At 43.9% G+C, this 18,546-nt stretch overlaps 2 protein-coding genes across 4 annotated transcripts in view; one reads left to right on the top strand and one right to left on the bottom strand.

Moving 5' to 3' along the window:
* LOC310999604 (nectin-2) overlaps positions 1–4,598 on the bottom strand; it is an 81,707-nt gene extending 77,109 nt beyond the window's left edge. For 2 of the 3 annotated variants that reach the window (XM_083990092.1, XM_083990093.1), the window contains exon 1: positions 4,181–4,598. In XM_083990092.1, coding sequence (XP_083846218.1) covers positions 4,181–4,268 — 88 coding nt within the window. In that variant the 5' untranslated portion in view covers positions 4,269–4,598. The remainder of the gene's footprint in view (positions 1–4,180) is intronic. The other variant, XM_083990091.1, reaches the window with a different exon arrangement.
* A 3,691-nt stretch (positions 4,599–8,289) lies between these two features.
* Positions 8,290–17,510, top strand: g6fl (g6f-like; the record flags this gene model as incomplete). The annotated part of the gene is made up of 8 exons (XM_083989561.1): positions 8,290–8,302; positions 8,704–8,970; positions 9,681–10,013; positions 12,070–12,327; positions 16,324–16,449; positions 16,692–16,765; positions 17,050–17,076; positions 17,460–17,510. 8 exons carry the CDS (start codon positions 8,290–8,292, stop codon positions 17,508–17,510), a joined length of 1,149 nt encoding a protein of 382 aa, XP_083845687.1.
* Between the last annotated feature and the right edge of the window lie 1,036 nt (positions 17,511–18,546).

Below are 18,546 nucleotides of genomic sequence, written 5' to 3'. Positions count from 1 at the left end.
GAGCCAGTTAAGTACACAGGGGGTGATTAAAAAAAAAGGGTGTCCTCAGATCTGATGTCTGTGGAAGATAACAGGGTTGCTGATGAGGCTGATACACACCACTTCCTGAAGGAAGCAGCGACACACACATGCACTGTCATCAACGACGTGACGGCTCCTCCCTGTTATTGGAATGTCATCTGATTTCCGGTGCAGCCTCAGGTTACTTTTCTGATTCATCACCAGTTGTATGTGTCAGTGTGAGTGTGTGTTTGTGTGTGTGCGTGGGCGTGTGTGTACTGAGTTGTGTTTGTGTTGAAATACCGCGGCCTAAAAATGCAACAAGATGCAGTGACTCGTGTTCATCGACCTCCTCCCTTCAGATTTATCCACTCCCGTCTCATAATATTTGCCAAGTCAACAATAAACCTGATGGATCCTTTGCGTTTCTGGTCACTGGTAATGAAAAGCCTATAGAGCCAAGTCGTTTCACTGAGGCCCATTTATCAAAACATCTGTGTATCTAAAACCGTGTAAGACGTCTAGGATCAACATCATTTTAATCAATATGGCTTCCGTATAAAAGGATTTTAAAAATGAAAAGTGCCTCCCTCTGAAATGTTTTCAATACATCTATTAAAAAGCTTTCCATCCATTGCTACTTTATTGTTGGATAAGAGGTACTTCATTTCTAGGCGACCATTAAATACTGCCACTGAGCTGAAATCATTTTTTCAATTGCCTACCTGGTGAAATAACAAGCAATAAGAGAAAGCCGTCTAAATTATTAGGCTCATTTGGTGAAATGCCAAATATTTGCTACAGACATTCTATATCTTAGTTATTCAGAATTAATGGAGCTGCACTTGCTACACAGCTCCCATGTAGAGACACACACTCCCGCACACGCATTTGGTTCGTATCGCTCGCACATCTCCATTAAGTCATAAATTCAAGCATACTTTTATGTCTGAATCAACAAACTCTTAATGGTGATTATAACGGGGAGGGGGAGGTTATTGATGTGTCAATTAAACACCAAGGCCCCTTACGACGTGTGTGTAAGTAAGTGCTGGTGCATATCAAACACAGAATGAGACTTTCTTACACACATAGACACACATACCTGACCTTTTCAAAATCCTACTGACATTTACAGGGCCGGTGCAAAGGGCCGAGGACAGCTCATTTACATAATGATAGGACCTAACCGCGACTGCCATTAACACAAAAACCAAACCAAGACCGAAGCCCCTCGCTCCGCAGGGACTAATGAGATACTAAGGACTTACTTTTCCTTCTTTCATTAGGTACAGAAAAAAATAAATGTGTCTCATGATCCATCAGTTATATTCTTCTTAATAGAGAAAGTGTAATGCTCTTTCTCTGTTGTAATGATGAATGGTCCCGGACTTGGCAGAACCTCCCTCACAGGATATCTCCATGTGGAGGGAAGTAGTGAGCGCTAATACTTTGGATGTGTGTGAGATGGCAGGGAGTTGCGAAAATGCTGGAAACTCTCCAGAATTTTCACAGGTTATTACAACATGCGCCGGTATAACGACATCGGGTTGCAAAACACACCATTTCAGCGGGGCACATACAGCTGTGACTGACAAGAAATGCTCCAGCCAGGGGTCGAGACCATGGTGGGTTCACATGTGGTTTATTTTCCCATCTGTCTGCATGTTGTTCGTGTCATAAGCAGCGTGGCCTTGAGTACAAACAGAGGGCTGGGAGACAGGAGGGAAGGGGGGGCCGTTTGAATAAGCCAATCACGACAGTCTCCCAAACAAAAGCGCTGGACAGACACTGGAGGGGAGATAGCTGGAAATAAAAAGAGAACAAGGCCCCTGTATGTACTCGACAGCGGAGGTGGGGGAGGGAGCGAGGGGTTGGCGGGAGTGAGGGAAGCTTCAAGTGGTGGCTGGGAAAAAAAAAAGAGGGGGGGGGGGGGGGCGTCGCCTGTCTTAATCAGTTGCTGCCCATGTAGTTTTCCAGCCAATCCCGAAACTCAAGCCACAACCCCACGTAACGCTGCGGGCTGCCAGAGAGCCACCTGTTTCCTCCAAACTGACAGGGGCCATCGGCAGTATGGCTTTGTGTCTCAAGTAGCTTCGCTGGATGCTCTCAGGTATAGAAAAGAAGAAAAAAAAACATGGGTTCATTTGTGAGCTGTAAAGGAAGCAGCCCTCCTCCCCCGGCCCTGACCCTACATGCCCACCCGTTTCTCAGGCAGCCATTCAGCCAGTCACCCCCCCACACACACATGCACACGGCTTACTCAGCCATAAAAACAATGCTGCTATAGCCTCATACCCCTCGACTCCCCTCCCTCCCCCGAAACTCCCCCCAACATAAGCCCACCCTCCTTCCAATAAAAATATCTCCATGGTAATGGGCCAAGCCTTCCTAACCTACATCCACGGTCTCTAACAACCTTGACTTAGGGAGTGGGGGGTTGGTATTATAGTGTAATTTCAGGGCTTAAAACTAGACCCCCACCTGTCATCTTCTATTAAGATATATATTGGTGTATCCGCAGAAACCAATCTTGATTAAAAACCCATGAAACTCCATATTGACTTTTTTAACATTAAAGCTTGGGTGTATTAAACTTTAAAGTTTGCAGAGAATTAAATCACTTCTCAGACTTGGGGTTGAAGGTGGTGTCAAAACTTGAATGGAAATGTGAAACTAAAAATGCAAAGTAGACAAGAGAAAAAGTTTCATTCCTGCAGCAGTTGCAGCTTAAGTTGTATATAGCTTAACTATTACCCAAAAAGAGGCCAGGGGTTCAGTTTTAGAGAACAAAAAGAAAAAAAGACCTAAATGAAAGAAAACTAAAAGCAGTGTTTTTGCTTGTACTGGTTAAGCCTTGCGTTTTTCTCTCACTCATAAATATGTAAAACCTTTTGTTTCTCCACCCCCCCCCCCCCCCCCCCCTCCCCGCCCCACACTTTCCTCCCTCCCCTAAGAGCACTTCATGTTCTGTAAAATGAAATTGGACAAAAAAGGTCCACTGCATGAATAAGTCAAAAGAGTGACTGTGCTTATGAGTGGTGATTAAAACAACACCGCAATTTGACTACATTACAGTGCACTACTGAAAATGTATACTGTAGCTGTGCCGTGGAGCTACTGTCTAAGTCCTACATTCTTGCCCCAATTACAGCACAAAACAAATAGCTGGTCTTGCACGGGAGCAGCAGAGAAAATGTTGAACTGGTTTCAAGCCACACACACACACATTCATATGTTAATAGGTTAACTGCATGCCAGGAATGTTTGCTGTCATTTCTGGCCCTGCTCTCTGTGGCCGGAGTACCTGTAGGTAACCTGATCTCTGGTGGACTGGAAAACACTTGAATAATTAACCTGTTTAAACCGGTTACCAAGGAGGCAGGAGGGGCCTGTTACCTGGGTTAAAGTAATGGCTACTAATTTACAGTAAAGGCTATGGGAGGGGTTCGCTATGGGGAACTTGGTAAATACAAAAGCCAGCACAAGGTTTAAACCATTTTTATGCGTGTGCGTGCGTGCGTGCGTGTGTGTGTACATTAAGAGCTGCGTCCAGTCCCATTTCTCTCTGCTGAACTGTAACTAATACAAGATGATGTGCGGACAGAGGGAAGAAAGGGAGCAGGGGGTTGAGGAGGAGAAGGGTGGCTTTAGGGGACAAAGTACCAAGGAAGGACTGACAGGAAAATAGTGACTCACTTTAAACAGACGAGGACACAACAATAAAAACAGCAAGGGCCGGTGGCCCAGCAGGCACCTGCGGAAAGCACCTTGCTCTACGAGAGCCACACCTTAGAAAAACTAAACATGGCGTGAGTCACACCGACCGAAACTCAAAGAGGGTCAAAGAGCGATACAGCTGGTTGGAGTGAACGCGGAATGAAGAAACTGAGCAGCAGTCGAAACCAGCTCCTTTCACGTGACTGTAAACAAAAACTCATCTGGAAATTTAAAGGGTTTAAGCTTTTAAAAAAGTCCGTACACCGAGCGAGGGAACCACCTGCTTGATTTTCTGCTCCTGTCACCGCCCAGACAGGTGGCAGCCAATTTCAAATTTGTCCCTGCGTTAATTAATAAAGCTCCGGGAAGAAATTAAAGGCAAAGATGCTGCCGGCGATGAATTTCTGAGTTTTTTTTTTTTCTTTTTCTTTCAAATAATAATGAAGTGATAATGTCTTACCTTGTTCTGTGAGTATCGACGCGAACACGCAGAGCAGTCCGAGCATTTTTGTGTAGTCATGCCAATTTCGGGCTTCATGTCTCGCCATGGTTGATTTACGGTCCTCTTTGCGGAACCAGCCTTGGAGTCTCTCCGATATCAAATGATAAGATGGAAAACCACAGCTTCAGACGCGGCTCAGTTTCTGTGAGAGAGTCAAAAAAAAAAACTTGTTTGGCCACAGGACAGGACAGAGCAGGGGTCCGACTGAAGCTCTTGTCTCAAGTGTCCCCTCACTGCGCCTTTAAGGGGAGTCTTGCTAAAAATGAATGGAAATCCTTGTGAATTCGTCCCGGCAGCGCACAGGTGAATATCTCCCCCCCAGCTGGTGCTCCGTGTGTATGAGGTGCTGCCTCTCTCTCTCTCTCTCTCTCTCTCTCTCTCTCTCTCTCTCTCTCTCTCTCTCTCTCTCTCTCTCTCTCTCTCTCTCCAACTAGTTCCAGTGAGTGTGAGCGCGCGGCGGTCCGACTGTGTATGACTGACTGGGTGATGTCATCAGGCTGAGAGGCGTCACAGCCCTGATTCCCCACCACCACCACCCCCACCCCCACCACCACCTCCCCCTCCCAAAAAAAAAACAATTAGGACCAGTCACAGCGGGAGGAGCCTCTGGGAACAACTTGTTGAGAGCGTTTTGCTTTGGGTAATGTGAGCCTGCGCCTCCATATCATGTAAAGTGCGCAGCAGGTTTCTCTCTAACGGGGAACTGCTGTCATTAATAGATAACACAAATGATTCAAAAGAGTGATTCATATTCAGGAAAAACCGGAATAACCTGATGGTGATAGCTACTTCCATCAGCTGAGAAAGTGCAGATCTCAAAGTAATCAGCAGTCAATATTACCTCTGGAAATGTTGCTCAATTTGATCGCTTGGCTTAAATTAAACAATATTCTTGGAAATATAAAGTGCAGAAACCTATAAAAGATAAACAACATCAAGTTAAAACACAGTTCGTCAAACTCCAGACTGTTATGATAGTGAGGAGGAGGTAGTACGTTGAACCAGATGATTCTTACGCCCTCTGCTGTTTGTTTCTGCACACAGAGTGGAGATTAGCTCATATAAACTCCCCACAGCAGATGCCCAAATCAATAAACATTCATTAATGAACGGCAAAACACAACTCCAGTGGCAGTCAGCAGAATCAAATCAAGAGGAAACAGCTCCTCATGTATCTATTTGCAGATTCCAGCACACTCTCTGTTGATGAGAATTTTTTTTTCTTTGCGCAGAATAACTTCCAATTCATTTTGCCCTATTTTCATCTGAAGCTGGGTGCATACCAGCATAGCAAAGGCATTATCTGGTTTAGGTCTAATCCTTATACCCAAGTGTTTTACAGCCAATGTAATTACATCTCCGTATAAGTCCCACAGTTTAAACGGTGCCTCTCGTTTCCTTCCCGTTCTGTTTCATTTCCAATTTCTTCTCCCGTGACACCCCCTTGTTTTCAGATTGCATTACTGAGGTGTCACTTCTGAACACACTGATATTGATCAGAGGTCAACCAATGTACACTAGGTAGACTGCACACTAGGAAAAACAAATTAACATTTGAAGTATGTCTTCAATGACACAGCAGGAACTTCATTGTCTTTCCACTCTTTGCCCATTGTGAATCCAGAGAATATGAGAGCGACCGCTGCACAAACAGAGCAGCCCTGGGTTTTTAAATGCCATCAGTGCTTTTCACTGCCATATTTCAATATGAAACCATGGGTTGGTGCTTAATGTCTAAGTCAGAGAGAGTGTGCAGGGACCACCCATAGGAACTCAGCTATACTGCTAAATCATATGCATTCACTGTAGAAATGTGGCTCTTTAAAGAAAGTAGAGGATTTCATTCCTTTTCCTTCATTCTCGCATCCATTTTTCATGACCGTACTAAATCGACCTTCACATCTTCCACTTTCCAGCTACCACCCACTTTACTTATACAGTACCTCACCTCTTTTTTTTCTCACCATCTCACACTCCTTACACCTTCCCTTCATTTACACTTCACTTTCCTCCCTTTCCTCATTTCTTCCTCCTTCCTTCCTTCCCTCCCTCCCTCCCCGCCTGTCTCTTCCCATGTCATTCGATTTCCTTTGTCCACTCGTCCTTCACTTCCTTGGTGCTATTCATCCTGTCCTCCATCCTCGTGCTCTCCGGGGGTCTGTGGCAGCGATAATGAAGCACATAGTTAACAGATATTAGCTCATTGGCAGTGGATTCATTAGACAGAGCCAAGGCTTATGGTGATTATTTACCCATAGAGGAGGGGCCACAGGATCAGCACCAGGCTCTGTGTCACCAGCCACAGGCTTCTTTGAAGTCACACTGTCTCTCTCTTCCTCCCTTCAACACTCTCTCACACTTCTCCTCTCCTCCCTGGGTTTTCATATGCCGTCGAGCACCTCTCTCCACATTTCTCCATCTTGCTGCTCTCCGTTTTTTTCCTTTCTCCTTCCTTGTCATTAGACACCCACAATACATATCTGCTTTCTCTCTCTCCCTCTCTCTCCCCCTCTCTCTCTCTCTTTCTCTTTCTCTCTCTCTCTCTTTTGCTGTCTCTCTTCACCGCCCCCATTCACCCAATGGTAATTATGGAAAAATCTGTAATAGTGCTCAGAGGAGCTGATAATACCTTTAGCTTAATTAAAGACATTTATGGGATGTAAAGACAAGTAGCCTAGGGGTTACTGTGCACCCACACTAACCCAAACTCTTTATTTCTCGCTTTTTCATCTCCCTCAATCCCTGGCTTTCTGCTATTCTTATCATTACTCTCTATTTCACACACACATTGTGATACACACACGAGAACAAGCTCAATCCTTTTGTCAAAATGAGTGTTAGGGTCAGAAGTTCTGTAACTAATTGCTCAGAAGTTAAGCTGTAAAACATTGTAGGTTAACATTATGGTTAGAGGCTTAATTCTAGTATATGTAGTTTATCAGCCCCGTACACACACACACACAGCAACCAAACACACAGCCTTTTCCTGCTGATTATCCTCATGTTGGTTGTGTCACATCCTGCTGTGCTGGAAGATGTACAGCGAACTTGTTAACATGTCAGTCAGGGACACCAGTAATATTGCAGGAAAGCGAGCAATACTTGGTGTTCTGAGCATACTAAGAAAGGTCACAGTGCTGGAGAGACAGCTGGTGCAGTGACAGTGTTTTGCCTCTATGATTTAAAACGTGCGATGGAGTCTGCTTTTCTCACATTTGTTCTTCTGTCTTTATTTGCGGTATATTCCTCTCACTTGGGCTTAACAGGTATGAAATGCTTTCTGTGATTTTCTTTTTTTACTGCAACTTCCTGTGAAGGTGGGGGCCAACATTTCCCAGCTGTGAATGTCGCTTTTAGACTGCAAACCAATGATGAGTCACGCATGAACAGTGTTCAGTTATGTTACATCAGGTTACAGGGAAAGTTTATTTTTCGCTTGTGCCTGTGTTGTAATTCAGATCCCATTCCTGAGGTGATTTCAATGTGAGATAAAATCCACAGTGCTTCTGAATGCATTTGAGGCTAATATCCATCAGGGGCAACTCAGTGAGGAAATGCTGCCCAGAGAAAGAAATGACTTTGAAATAAGAATTTGGCACAAAAAGAGACTTAACTTTAAACTGCCTCAGTTGAATGCTAAAGCGATATATTAGCTGCGGCTGAACCCTGGGACACATTTTTTTTGCATATAAACAGGGCTGTGGATTTTGTCTCACATCATTAACATTGAAATTTCTGAGAGAAGGGATCTGTGCAGCCAGGATGCACAATTACAATGACTGGGAGGTCTTTCAATATAGATGTGAGCATTGTTTTAAGACAGGCTTGAAAGCATGACCCTATGTCATAGCTGCTGGACAAGATAGAATGAACACACCAGCACTGTTATTCCCTAAGGACTTACCTGAATAAATGACAATTTATAATGTTAACTAAACTTTTACTCTTCTCTCTCTCAGAATGGGACGATGTTGTAGTGGCTAGAGCGGGCACAAGCACCACCTTGGTGTGTACAGATACAACAGTGAAGGGTGCTGTGACCATTCACTGGTATGTGAAGTTCCATAATGCGCATGGAAGGCAACCGGTTCTCTTAGCTAATAAAATGAAGGAGTTCTCTGGTGGTGCCTTGAAAAAATCTGTACGATTGAAAGACTCTAACTTTCAACACAGCGGGGATTTCTCTCTGGTTTTTTCTCCCACAACGGAGGACAACGGCCTGTACTCATGTATCATAAAGCAAAATGAGAAGAATTTGAAGGAGAGGATTATCCTCTTAGCCATACTTACAGGTTGGAAAAATTTATTTTTGTAATCAATGCATCTTTTGAGACATTTTGAATGAGAATTTAATCACATCTGCTCCTCCAGTGTGAGCATTTTCTGCCTTTTGCTGTCTGACCCCAACCCTCACCCTCTATTCTTTTATATTGAAAGATTGTAATACTCCTCTGACCACTGATGTCTTCCTCCCTCCCCAGTTACCATCGCCCCTTCTCCAAATATTCCTTTGCAAAGCACCCTGCGGCTGATTGCCAGTGTTAAATCTGAAGTTGCCGTCAACAAAATCACCTGGGTGACCCCTAAAGGCGTTCCAATGAAGAGCGAAGTAATTCCAAATACCGGCACAGTGGCTAAACTGCCACAGGTCCAGGTCAATGACAGTGGGGCCTACATCTGTATGGTTCATCCTTGGGGTAACAGCAGCAGCAGCATTTTCCCCTTCAACGTCAACGTGAATGTTGATGGTGAGACCGAGTAAAAGAACGCAGATGTAAAGAGCTGACAAATAGAATATATTGGTTGTTACTTTTGTTGATAGTGTGAATGGGCATCAGAGTCTGAAACTCCAGAAGTAGCATTATTTATTTAAGCGTCCTGTAGCTACAGTTCTTCAAAGTATTTACTTCCATAGACCAGTTTCAAGATTCAAAAGTCTACTGTAGATCTGCACTAAAATTCAGCCAGTCCTCCTGTGAATATTATAGTTGCTACATTTATGTATTATTCATTATTTGCTTTTTGCTTTTTTCACATTTTTTCTTGCCTCCCTTCTCTCTGCAGCTGACAAAGTGGCCTCATTCACCAATATAACACACGGTGAGTGACTTTGTAACACAAGTAGTCTCAAAGTCCTGCGTCAGCAGCTTGCTAATCAGGCAGAGCAGAATGCAAGACCAAGTGAAGAAGTGACTCTCAGCATATAAGGACGTAATCCCCATTGTTGTAGGAATTTTTCCCCTATCTCCATTCCCCCCCACTCGATTGTGATTCTGTTTACGCTCTGTCTTCACCTCTCTTTTCATTCACCCTCTTTTTATTCTGAATTCCCTGTCATTACGTCTAGGCTACTTGCGCTGTTGTGTCTTTATATCAGTCTCTGCCTGCTGTCCTCCCCATTTACATTCTGTCTCATCTCCTCCATCATTCTGGTTTGTCCTCCCTCTTCCCTCCTCAGCTGAGATCCAAACTGCCACACAGGCTCTGACGCCCTTCAACATTGCCTGTCCTGTTGTCCGTGGGGACTATGTCCGGCTGCACCACCGGCAACCCTCAGACAGCAAGAGAACTACTATGAAGCTTGTGTACCATTTTGATCGCTGGAGGGTTCTCAACTTATTTGGTAAGGACAGCAAGAGACTCAGGCTTGCTGGCCCACCTTACAACGCAGAGGCTGGGAGCTTCTCCTTTCTACTCGTGCCAGAGATCAAAGATGGCGGCCTCTACATATGTGAAGTGTTCGTAAATGACAACGCCTTCAACCAGAAGACCCTTCTCAGCGTGATGAAAGGTAGAGATCAGGGTTAGGAGGAGGAGATAGAAAGGGAGTAGGTGGTGGAATAAAACAAGGGGCAGAGATGGATTTATGAGACAAGTGGTGACAGTTTTATCATATCCTTGTGCGTTGGTATCATATAACATGTGGGAGCAGATGCTGTTTTATTAAGTACCAGTGATGAAAGGGGTAAATACACAGATGCATGATGAATTACAGAAAAATCTTTGTGTGTGTGTGTGTGTGTGTGTGTGTGTGTGTGTGTGTGTGTGTGTGTGTGTGTGTGTGTGTGTGTGTGTGTAAACTACACATTGACATTTACATAGTCAAATTATCATCAAATCTTCAGTAACCCCTCATAACCTGGTTGGAGGCAGCTGCATCAGTTCTGAACCCATTTATCCACTTTTTTAGTCATTTGTCTGGTTTATTTGAAGTAATACTTTGATATTTAGGGACATATGTTTATTCACTGCAAGAGCCAGCAAGTGATTAGCGTAGCTGAAAGATTGGAAGCAGGGGGGCAAAGCTAACGTAGCGTTCTAAAAAGTAAAAAGAAAAAAAAATACAGACAGCGGCACCTGTAAATCTCTTTAATCCGTGTACAAACAGACACCTTGTGGTTTTAGGGGGAGTTGTGTTTGAACGTTGCTCTTCTCTGCAGCAATGGTTGATGCTCGTGTGCTGGTTGTTTGCCACAAAATAGTAACAACACACAACTTCCCTCTAAACCACAACTTTACATTAATTACATCTATGTTTATGACTAATTAGAATAAAATAAATTAAATACAACATGTTAATTAGTAAGCTTTTATATTAGAGAAAGCCAGACAAGCTGTTTCCCCCTAATGCATATGAGGTCATGCTAAGCTAAGCTAATCACGACTGGCTCCAGGTCAACATAACACGCACAGACATGAGTGGTTCTGATCTTCTTATCTTTTTCTTTGCAAGAAAATGAAAAGGAGAGAGGGTATATTCCTCTAAACTGTGGCAAAATGAATAGGGAGGTGTCTGTTTCCAAAGGACCCAGGTTTCTAGAGGCATTTTGGCAATTATTTGTCCTGCTGATGTGTCCTCGAGCAAGATACCGGGTTTTTACCAGCTGTCGGTGCAACACTCTAACAGATCATCCACTCTGACTTATGCAGGATAGATGAGAATTTCCTACAGCCATTGGTAAAATGTCACATTATTAAATGAATACATTTACAATATTGCTCATGAAAAGGAACATTTGCTCAATTCATGAAAAAAAATGAGCAGAGCACCTGTTGATTTTTATGAGTGAGCCTTGGGGAGGTTTCACCCTTTGCAGGAAACATGCAGATACATTTGTACCCACACATACACACGAAACCCACCACACACGTACACACATACAATGCCCTGTCATGGCGGCCTTGGAAGGCTTTACTAATCACAGTCCCCCTGACATCCATCACAGCTGCCCAGACGTAACCAGACGATCTGTCACTGTCACTGTCACCGTGCTTCACACATCTGCATCCCTCATACACGCACGCACGCACACACAGATACACATCCACCCCCACACCAGTCATGTGACGCATATATTTTTACCCCACCTCATTATAAGTATCATTATGTATGATTATACCTGCTGCCCTCCCACCAAGGCTGTAGGTGGCCCACACTGATCACACTAATCAAGGCTGAAATGTGCGCGTTTTTATGTGTGCGTGTGTGAGTCTGTGGAGCTTGATTACACCCAGATGGATTCTCATTTCAGTTTGATGAGACACTAAGCATCAGTCACAGTCAACCAATGCATTAGCAGCAAATCACTTTAATGAATATATATTATTTTGACCCCTCTCTGAATTGTTCTTTGTTTTTCATAGCACTTTCCCTTTACCCCATTACTCTCCATCTGTCCTTGGCCTTTTCTGTATTCACACACTACCCTTTAACTCACTTTCTCATCCTGTCTCACCCATTTCTCTTCCCTCTTGTCTTTTTCACACACTCACTCTTCCTTCATTTCGTCACCTTTAACATTTTTTCCTCTCCCCTACCCCCTCTCTACCCTGCATCACATCCACAGTGAAAAAAAGCTGTAGGCCTACATCCTCGAAACTGCAGTTGAGCTGCCTCTACTCGGAGCTGTCCCAGGTCCAAAGTGCCAAGTGGAAACACCAGAATATGAGCCATCTGAACAGCTCAAGCACCGGCCCTGGCATCATCACCACCAGTGTGCCCTTGCCCATCACCCCTGAGACAGCTGGGAACTACACCTGCACCCTGAAGCTAAAAAATGGGCAGACCATCTGGGCAACTGAAGCTGTCACACTGCCCCCTAAAGGTGGGAGGGATGGTATGGTATCAAAAGTCCTCTATGCTTTCTGATTTTCTCCATCAACGGTATACTATAGCCTATTACTAACATGGGAGTCCTGGCAGACTTCCTGTCAACTCAGTGGAGGTAATGAACCATGAATGTGGATGATCCTGGGATATGTGCTCTGTGAAGCATTGTCCTGTGCATTCAAGCCAACCTTAGGTCAATTCATCTGCTAGAGAGCCCATGGTTTACAGAGGAGAGAGTTCCTGACAGATACCAAATGTTCTGCTTTCTTTTTCGAAGTAGAGAGGTCATAGTTCAAGACTTCTAAGTTGTGATTTCCAGATGATATCCAGTGGAATAACTGTCCATTTATATTCCAATTTTTTCATAAAGACCCGCCACAGTTCTAATACTCTGTTTAGCTTTTTCCTCTATAAAATATAAAACATAATATATTGTTTTTCTCATCACTCTGGCCCAGCTGATATGCGAATATAAGTCGACAGGACCTTAGGACATCTCTCTTCCCACGAAAACTAAATTATTCAGGCTTATTGTATTGGTGGCTGTGGGGGAGCACAGGAGGATGTGACAGTTGAATGGATCCCTTAGCAGATATTAGTTCGCTCCCCGTACCCCAATGCATCACTTAGGGCGCTTTCACACCTAATAGTCCGGACCAAGGTCCGGACTTAATTTTTTTTTTTGTTACATTGTTTCCATATAGTCCAGTAAAGTTCGCTTTCACACTGCTATTATGACAGCGGACTAAAGGATCTACCGACGTCATGACGGATGAGCGTGCGTCTGACGTTAGTGCATAGGAAGTGCTCTGAAAAAAATAAAATAAAAATATGTGTAAAAAAAAAAAAAAAAAAAAATATAGCCTACTGCTGGAAAGCACGCTGTGGTTTGTAATCGCGGTGCAGAAGAGTGAGTTTAGAGCTGATGAAAGGAGAGAAAAAAAGAGGATTGTGCCGCGGCGAAATGCTCTCATTGATCAGCGATCAGCTGTTTTGTGTAGTGGAGGGGAACACACACACACACGCTATGCGCACACGCGATCCTCCTGTCAGATGCGGCCGCATCTCTCCAGGTCACTTGTGTGTGAGTGTGAGAGAAATAAAAGCTCTGACTTGCTGGGGCAGACGTTGTTTGGTGTCACCCGCTGATCCGTCTTTTTCAGACTTTTTTCGGCGGAAAAAATATATATTCGGGTCATTATATAAAAGAATAGGCTTGCATGTATCGTTTGGGGATTTATATTAAACACTCTACTGTTTAATTCCGTGTAAACGTTTACAAGTGTAGCCTACACTGACACACCCATCCATCTGACCATCTGGATATATGATCTCCTCCTCTCCCCAAGTGTTGCCGCCGGTTGCTGCGGCTCCTCTTTCCTTTTTTTCTGTTTATTTACTTTTTTCGGTACGAGCGCATCTGACGTTATTTCCTGTATTTGGTCTGATAGTTCGAACCTTCCAAAAAAATGCTTTCACACTACGCAGCAGCGGACCTTGGTCCAGGATAGTCCGGACCGAGACCACCTCCTGAGGCTGGACCAAAGACTCGGTCTTTAGTCCGGACCGTGGTCCGGGGGAGCTTTCACACCTGTCAATTTGATCCGAACTATCTGGAAAGTCCGAAAGTCCGGACCAAACGAGGTAGGTGTGAAAGCCCCCTCAGGCTGAGGGGCTCAGAGCTCATCATGATGCACACTGATGGTATGGCTATAAGAGCGACGGAGCTCGGAGGAGAGAGAAAGAGGGCAATAAAGACAGGACAAGAGGGGGGAAAAGCAGCAAGAAGCAAGATTTTGTCTAATAGGAAATAGGCTACTTGAATTAGAATTTAAAAAATCTATAATGGGTGACAAGTGTTGCATTTGTCCAATGTGTCACTGGGATTTTAGAGTGAGCAGAGTGATAAGTTCAAATATTATAAGTGTTAGGTGGCCCACATTTACACTGCTGAAAAATGACAGGTTGCACAAACACTATGATAGTGTGAGCTTGTCCAGAAAAATGCTTAATAATGAAGAGTTGGACAATATGGAGTGACAGTTATGGCTGTAAAACATTTGTTGTGTGGCAAGGAGCCAACCACAGACAGTGGGATTGGTTTAGGGCAGCTCCAATAGAGACCTGAAACAACTTTTTAGCTCGCTGGAAATAACCAAGGAAGTGAGAACAAGCAACAAATTTTGGATTATATATTGTGCTGTCAGCCAAATCTAACAAAAACAGTAGAGTGGTAGAAGTTAAAACAACACTGCATAATAGAATTCCTTTCGTCTGTGGCACAGTTCAGAGACTGCAAAATTGAGGCAAGCGTTGCGTTCTGCAGCACACACAAATACTTCAAATGTCAGGGATGTTCTGCAATCATCCGCTATCCTGAGTCTGCCCGTCATTTTCAAGGCGTTTTAGCAGTTCTTTGGTCTGTCGCTTATCATCCACCCTCCTCTACAATCACACTGATACAAATCACCCCCTACCTCATTTAAGATGAAATAGATGAGTGCTAAAAAGACAGGCGGAAAAGGTGAGGTAGACAGAGATGAGAGAAAGGTGGAGAGAGAGAAAGAGAGAGGCAAGATGAGATGTGGTGGTGAGAAACTGGGGGCATTTGTGCCTCCCTTCACTGCACTCAATTACCATAATTCAAGCGTTAAAGCTGGCACGGAGAACAGTGCAGGTCAGTCCTGGGGTCAACTCTCACCGCAGTATTCCATTAGCAACCTCAACACATACTCACCAATCAATTATACCTCACATAGTGCACAGTGATTGATTATTTTGAAGCAGGCTAAAAGCTGCGACACCAGGGCTAAGGTGAAGTCCAAGGGCTAGTGCTTTTGCAAACAAAAAATTTGAGGGAAGTTGATGAGCTGTATGAATGGACATCACTTCTGCGGGGCTCCTGTCTGTCAGATAAAACCTTAATTGCTTTTTTTTTTTTTTTTTTTTTTTAAGACCTGTTTTGATAGGTAGATGCTTTTTTGTTTGCTGGGCTTGTCTGTTGTGATCCAAAACTGTCTGACAGATGCAGATAGCTTTGTACTCCATGAGCAGTAAGCAGGCAGCGACACAACGCTTGTTCAGGTACACTAAATTACAGCAGTCTCTGTGGAAACAAGCACCTCCCTCCTGTTTCCCATGCCGCCCTGTGGCTGTGTTTTGCGAGACTGATGTCATTCTCATTATGCAAACAAAGCTGACGAGTTGGATCACAAGCGTGTGCTCTCTCCACAAAATTTGACTAGTACTTCAGTGAGCTAATGGTTTGCTTATGTAATGCTTGTGATGATCATGCCTGCAGTATCTGCAGTCTTTGTTGTCCATAAGGTTTGGCTGAAAGACTGCTATTTACATTTTGTCAGTTTCCCCAGAGGCCGGTAGTTAGGCCTGCTTTAGATTAGATGTCAAGGAGGTTTGCAAGGAAAAGTCTCCTGACTTCATTTACAGTGCATGCATATGAAACAGGGAATGACTTTAAAAACTTGGATCAAACTAATTTGTATGGCAGTGGCATTTGCTGTGGCTTTGTGTAATGGTCTGACTGAGTCTGGTCTCTTTGATAGTGCTGCTTTTCTTCCTCTCATCCACGTTTCAAATTGACAGCGTTTACTGTCCAGACTGAGGGTCTGTCAGATCGATGTCTACTAAGCTGTCATACAGACTATTCACTCTGCCTGACAAAGCCTGGATTTCATCGCCTCCTTCCAACCTGTGACTGACAGCAGCATGATGCAAATGCGTGTAACATGTTGAGGAAATCCTCACTGCAACATGTCTCAAGATATAATAGCTTAAAGGAGTTCACGTAAAGAAAAGCTTGCCCCCTCTTGACATCAACAAAAAAGAGCAAACTGGAGAACAAACAGCAATAACTTCTGTGTACAACCTGCGTGTCATTTAAACACACACACAAACACACACACACCCTTAGCCCTGTGAGTTTAACATTAGCACAGTTCTTGGAAACATTCATGCTTTTCTCCTTTTGTAGAGATTGTCAGTGTCACCGCCGCCCCCTCCCCGCTCCCTTCTCTCTCTGCCTTATTACTCCTGGTGCCCCTGGTTGCTGCGGCTGTTGGTGTGTTGCTATGGAGACAGAAACACATTTCTGATCGCGGTGAGTCTTCCGGCGTTTTCTTTTTTTGACAGCTTTCCGTGCTCCGTCCATCTTCGACCCCTGTCGGCTGCCACTGAGTGATGTGGGCCGTGACATCCTCTGGGGTTGTTGTAATGAATCTGCCCCCCACCACCCCACACACACTCCTCCTCCTCCTCCTCCTCCTCCTCCTCCTCCTCCTCCTCATCCCCCCTGTGCAGTTGAGTGTGTGTGTATTGTAACTATCTCTCTGTGCTCTGTAGCTATTGAGCAGTCTCTGTCTGTCCACTCGGGTGAAACCGAGAACATCTATGAGAATCCTGAGGATATCAGACAGGTGATGAGGTCAAACATTTTCAATAATATCTAAATATCCCCTATCGAATCCCTTCCCAATTATATCTCATTCTCTTCTTTCTTACACCTCTGCTCTGGTATTTAACACTCTTTCTCCTCTCTCCTTTTTGTTTCTCTTCCCCTCCCCTCACCTGTTCTGTCTTGTGTGTGTATTTTACACTTTCAAATTTTTACCTTCTTCCTCCGATTTCCAATATCACTTCCTCTCTGTCACTCGTTCATTAAACCTGTTTTCTCTGCCCTCCTCTCCGCCCCTCCCAACAGGCTCCTCCCCAGGGCTCGGTCTACATGGTGAGTTATTGTGCAGTCCTCTGCTCATATATGTACACACACACACAAACACACAAACACACAAACACACAGGTGTTATGTTTGTGCTCAAGCATCCACTTCTGCACACAGACTCTTTTCTGTCCTATTGCGCCCTCCCAGCGCTGTCAGCAGATACGTCTTCCTTCACACACTGTCAGCCCTCCCTCAGATAAACCCCATTGCCTATCAACTGTCACCCTTACATTAGTGGTATTAACAAATCAATCTCATTACACAATAGAGGAACATAAATCTGGTCTCAGTACCATGGATCTCTCTCTCTCTCTTTCTCTTTATCCTCCTCTTCTCTGTCCCACTCTTCCCCTGCCTGCTTTTCTTCCCCCTTTTCATCTTCATGCCAGGATTTGAAGCCAAGAGGAGAGGATGATGTCTATAAGGAACTGGAGCGGTAAGCAAAAAGCCTTGCATCACCTGTGTGCATGCCTTTTTGTATGTTGTGTGTGTCTCTGTGTGTGTGTTTACGTGTGTGTGTGTGTTTGCACTGTCACTCATCTGCCCCGCACATTCTTCTCACACTCACCAATCACGCTGGCCTGAACATCACTCTGACACTGTGGCATAATATCAGGCCACGCGCTGACAGGCAGCCATCCTTTGCCCGTGTGCTGTTGTTGCGTGGGCTGTCTGTGTTTGTGTTTAAGGAAGAATAAAAGAGACTGGAGGACGGGAGATTTTTGTGTGAGTTTGTCTTTGTGCTCTGTTTTCAGATTCGAGCAGTGTCAGAGCTGATCACCTACCCACATCTCATCCTCATACAGCTGTCACATCCATTCAGTTCCCATCTGCAGCAGAAGGGCTTTATAAACAAAAGTAACAACTGAATGTCAGAATTGGGACTTAAAGAAAAACTTCAGTGCTTCAGGGAAATGCGACTCAATTGTTTAAATGTTTTTTTTTTAATTCTCAGCTACTGCTCTTTATAAGTTATTTGATACTGATTTGCTTTAGTGTTGTGTTTTGAGGCTGCACTTGAAGGGGAAAGATTGTAAAGCTTATTCTAAATGTGTGAAAGTTAACATATTATTTTGTTCTCTTGACACTTTGTTTCATTTTGTCAAACATTTGGAGCAAGTGTTGTGCTATATCTGATCATTGTTTTGGAATTATTCAGAGCCTTTACTTAGGTTAAAATAAAAATTCACATCAATTACAAGTAGGCTACATGTGAAAACTATGTTGTCATATAGTCTCTCTATTTTCACAATAATTCCACAATTCTAAAACTTGTGAAATGTAAAATGGGTATCTAACCTTTTTTCAGTTTGGGTTGTTAGTTCTTGATGTGAAAAGGTTTGAGAACCACTGCTTTATGCAAGATAAATTATTTATATTAATGACTGAGTCTTAAATAGGCCTATGCTAGTTTGCTGTTCTAAATTAATAATTTATTATAATAAATAAGTCTTGTGCACAGGACAATGCATCGTA

The sequence above is a fragment of the Trachurus trachurus genome (assembly GCF_905171665.1).
Source record: "Trachurus trachurus genome assembly, chromosome: 16".
Classification (NCBI taxonomy): domain Eukaryota; kingdom Metazoa; phylum Chordata; class Actinopteri; order Carangiformes; family Carangidae; genus Trachurus; species Trachurus trachurus.
This window is presented reverse-complemented; position numbering and strand designations above follow the sequence as displayed.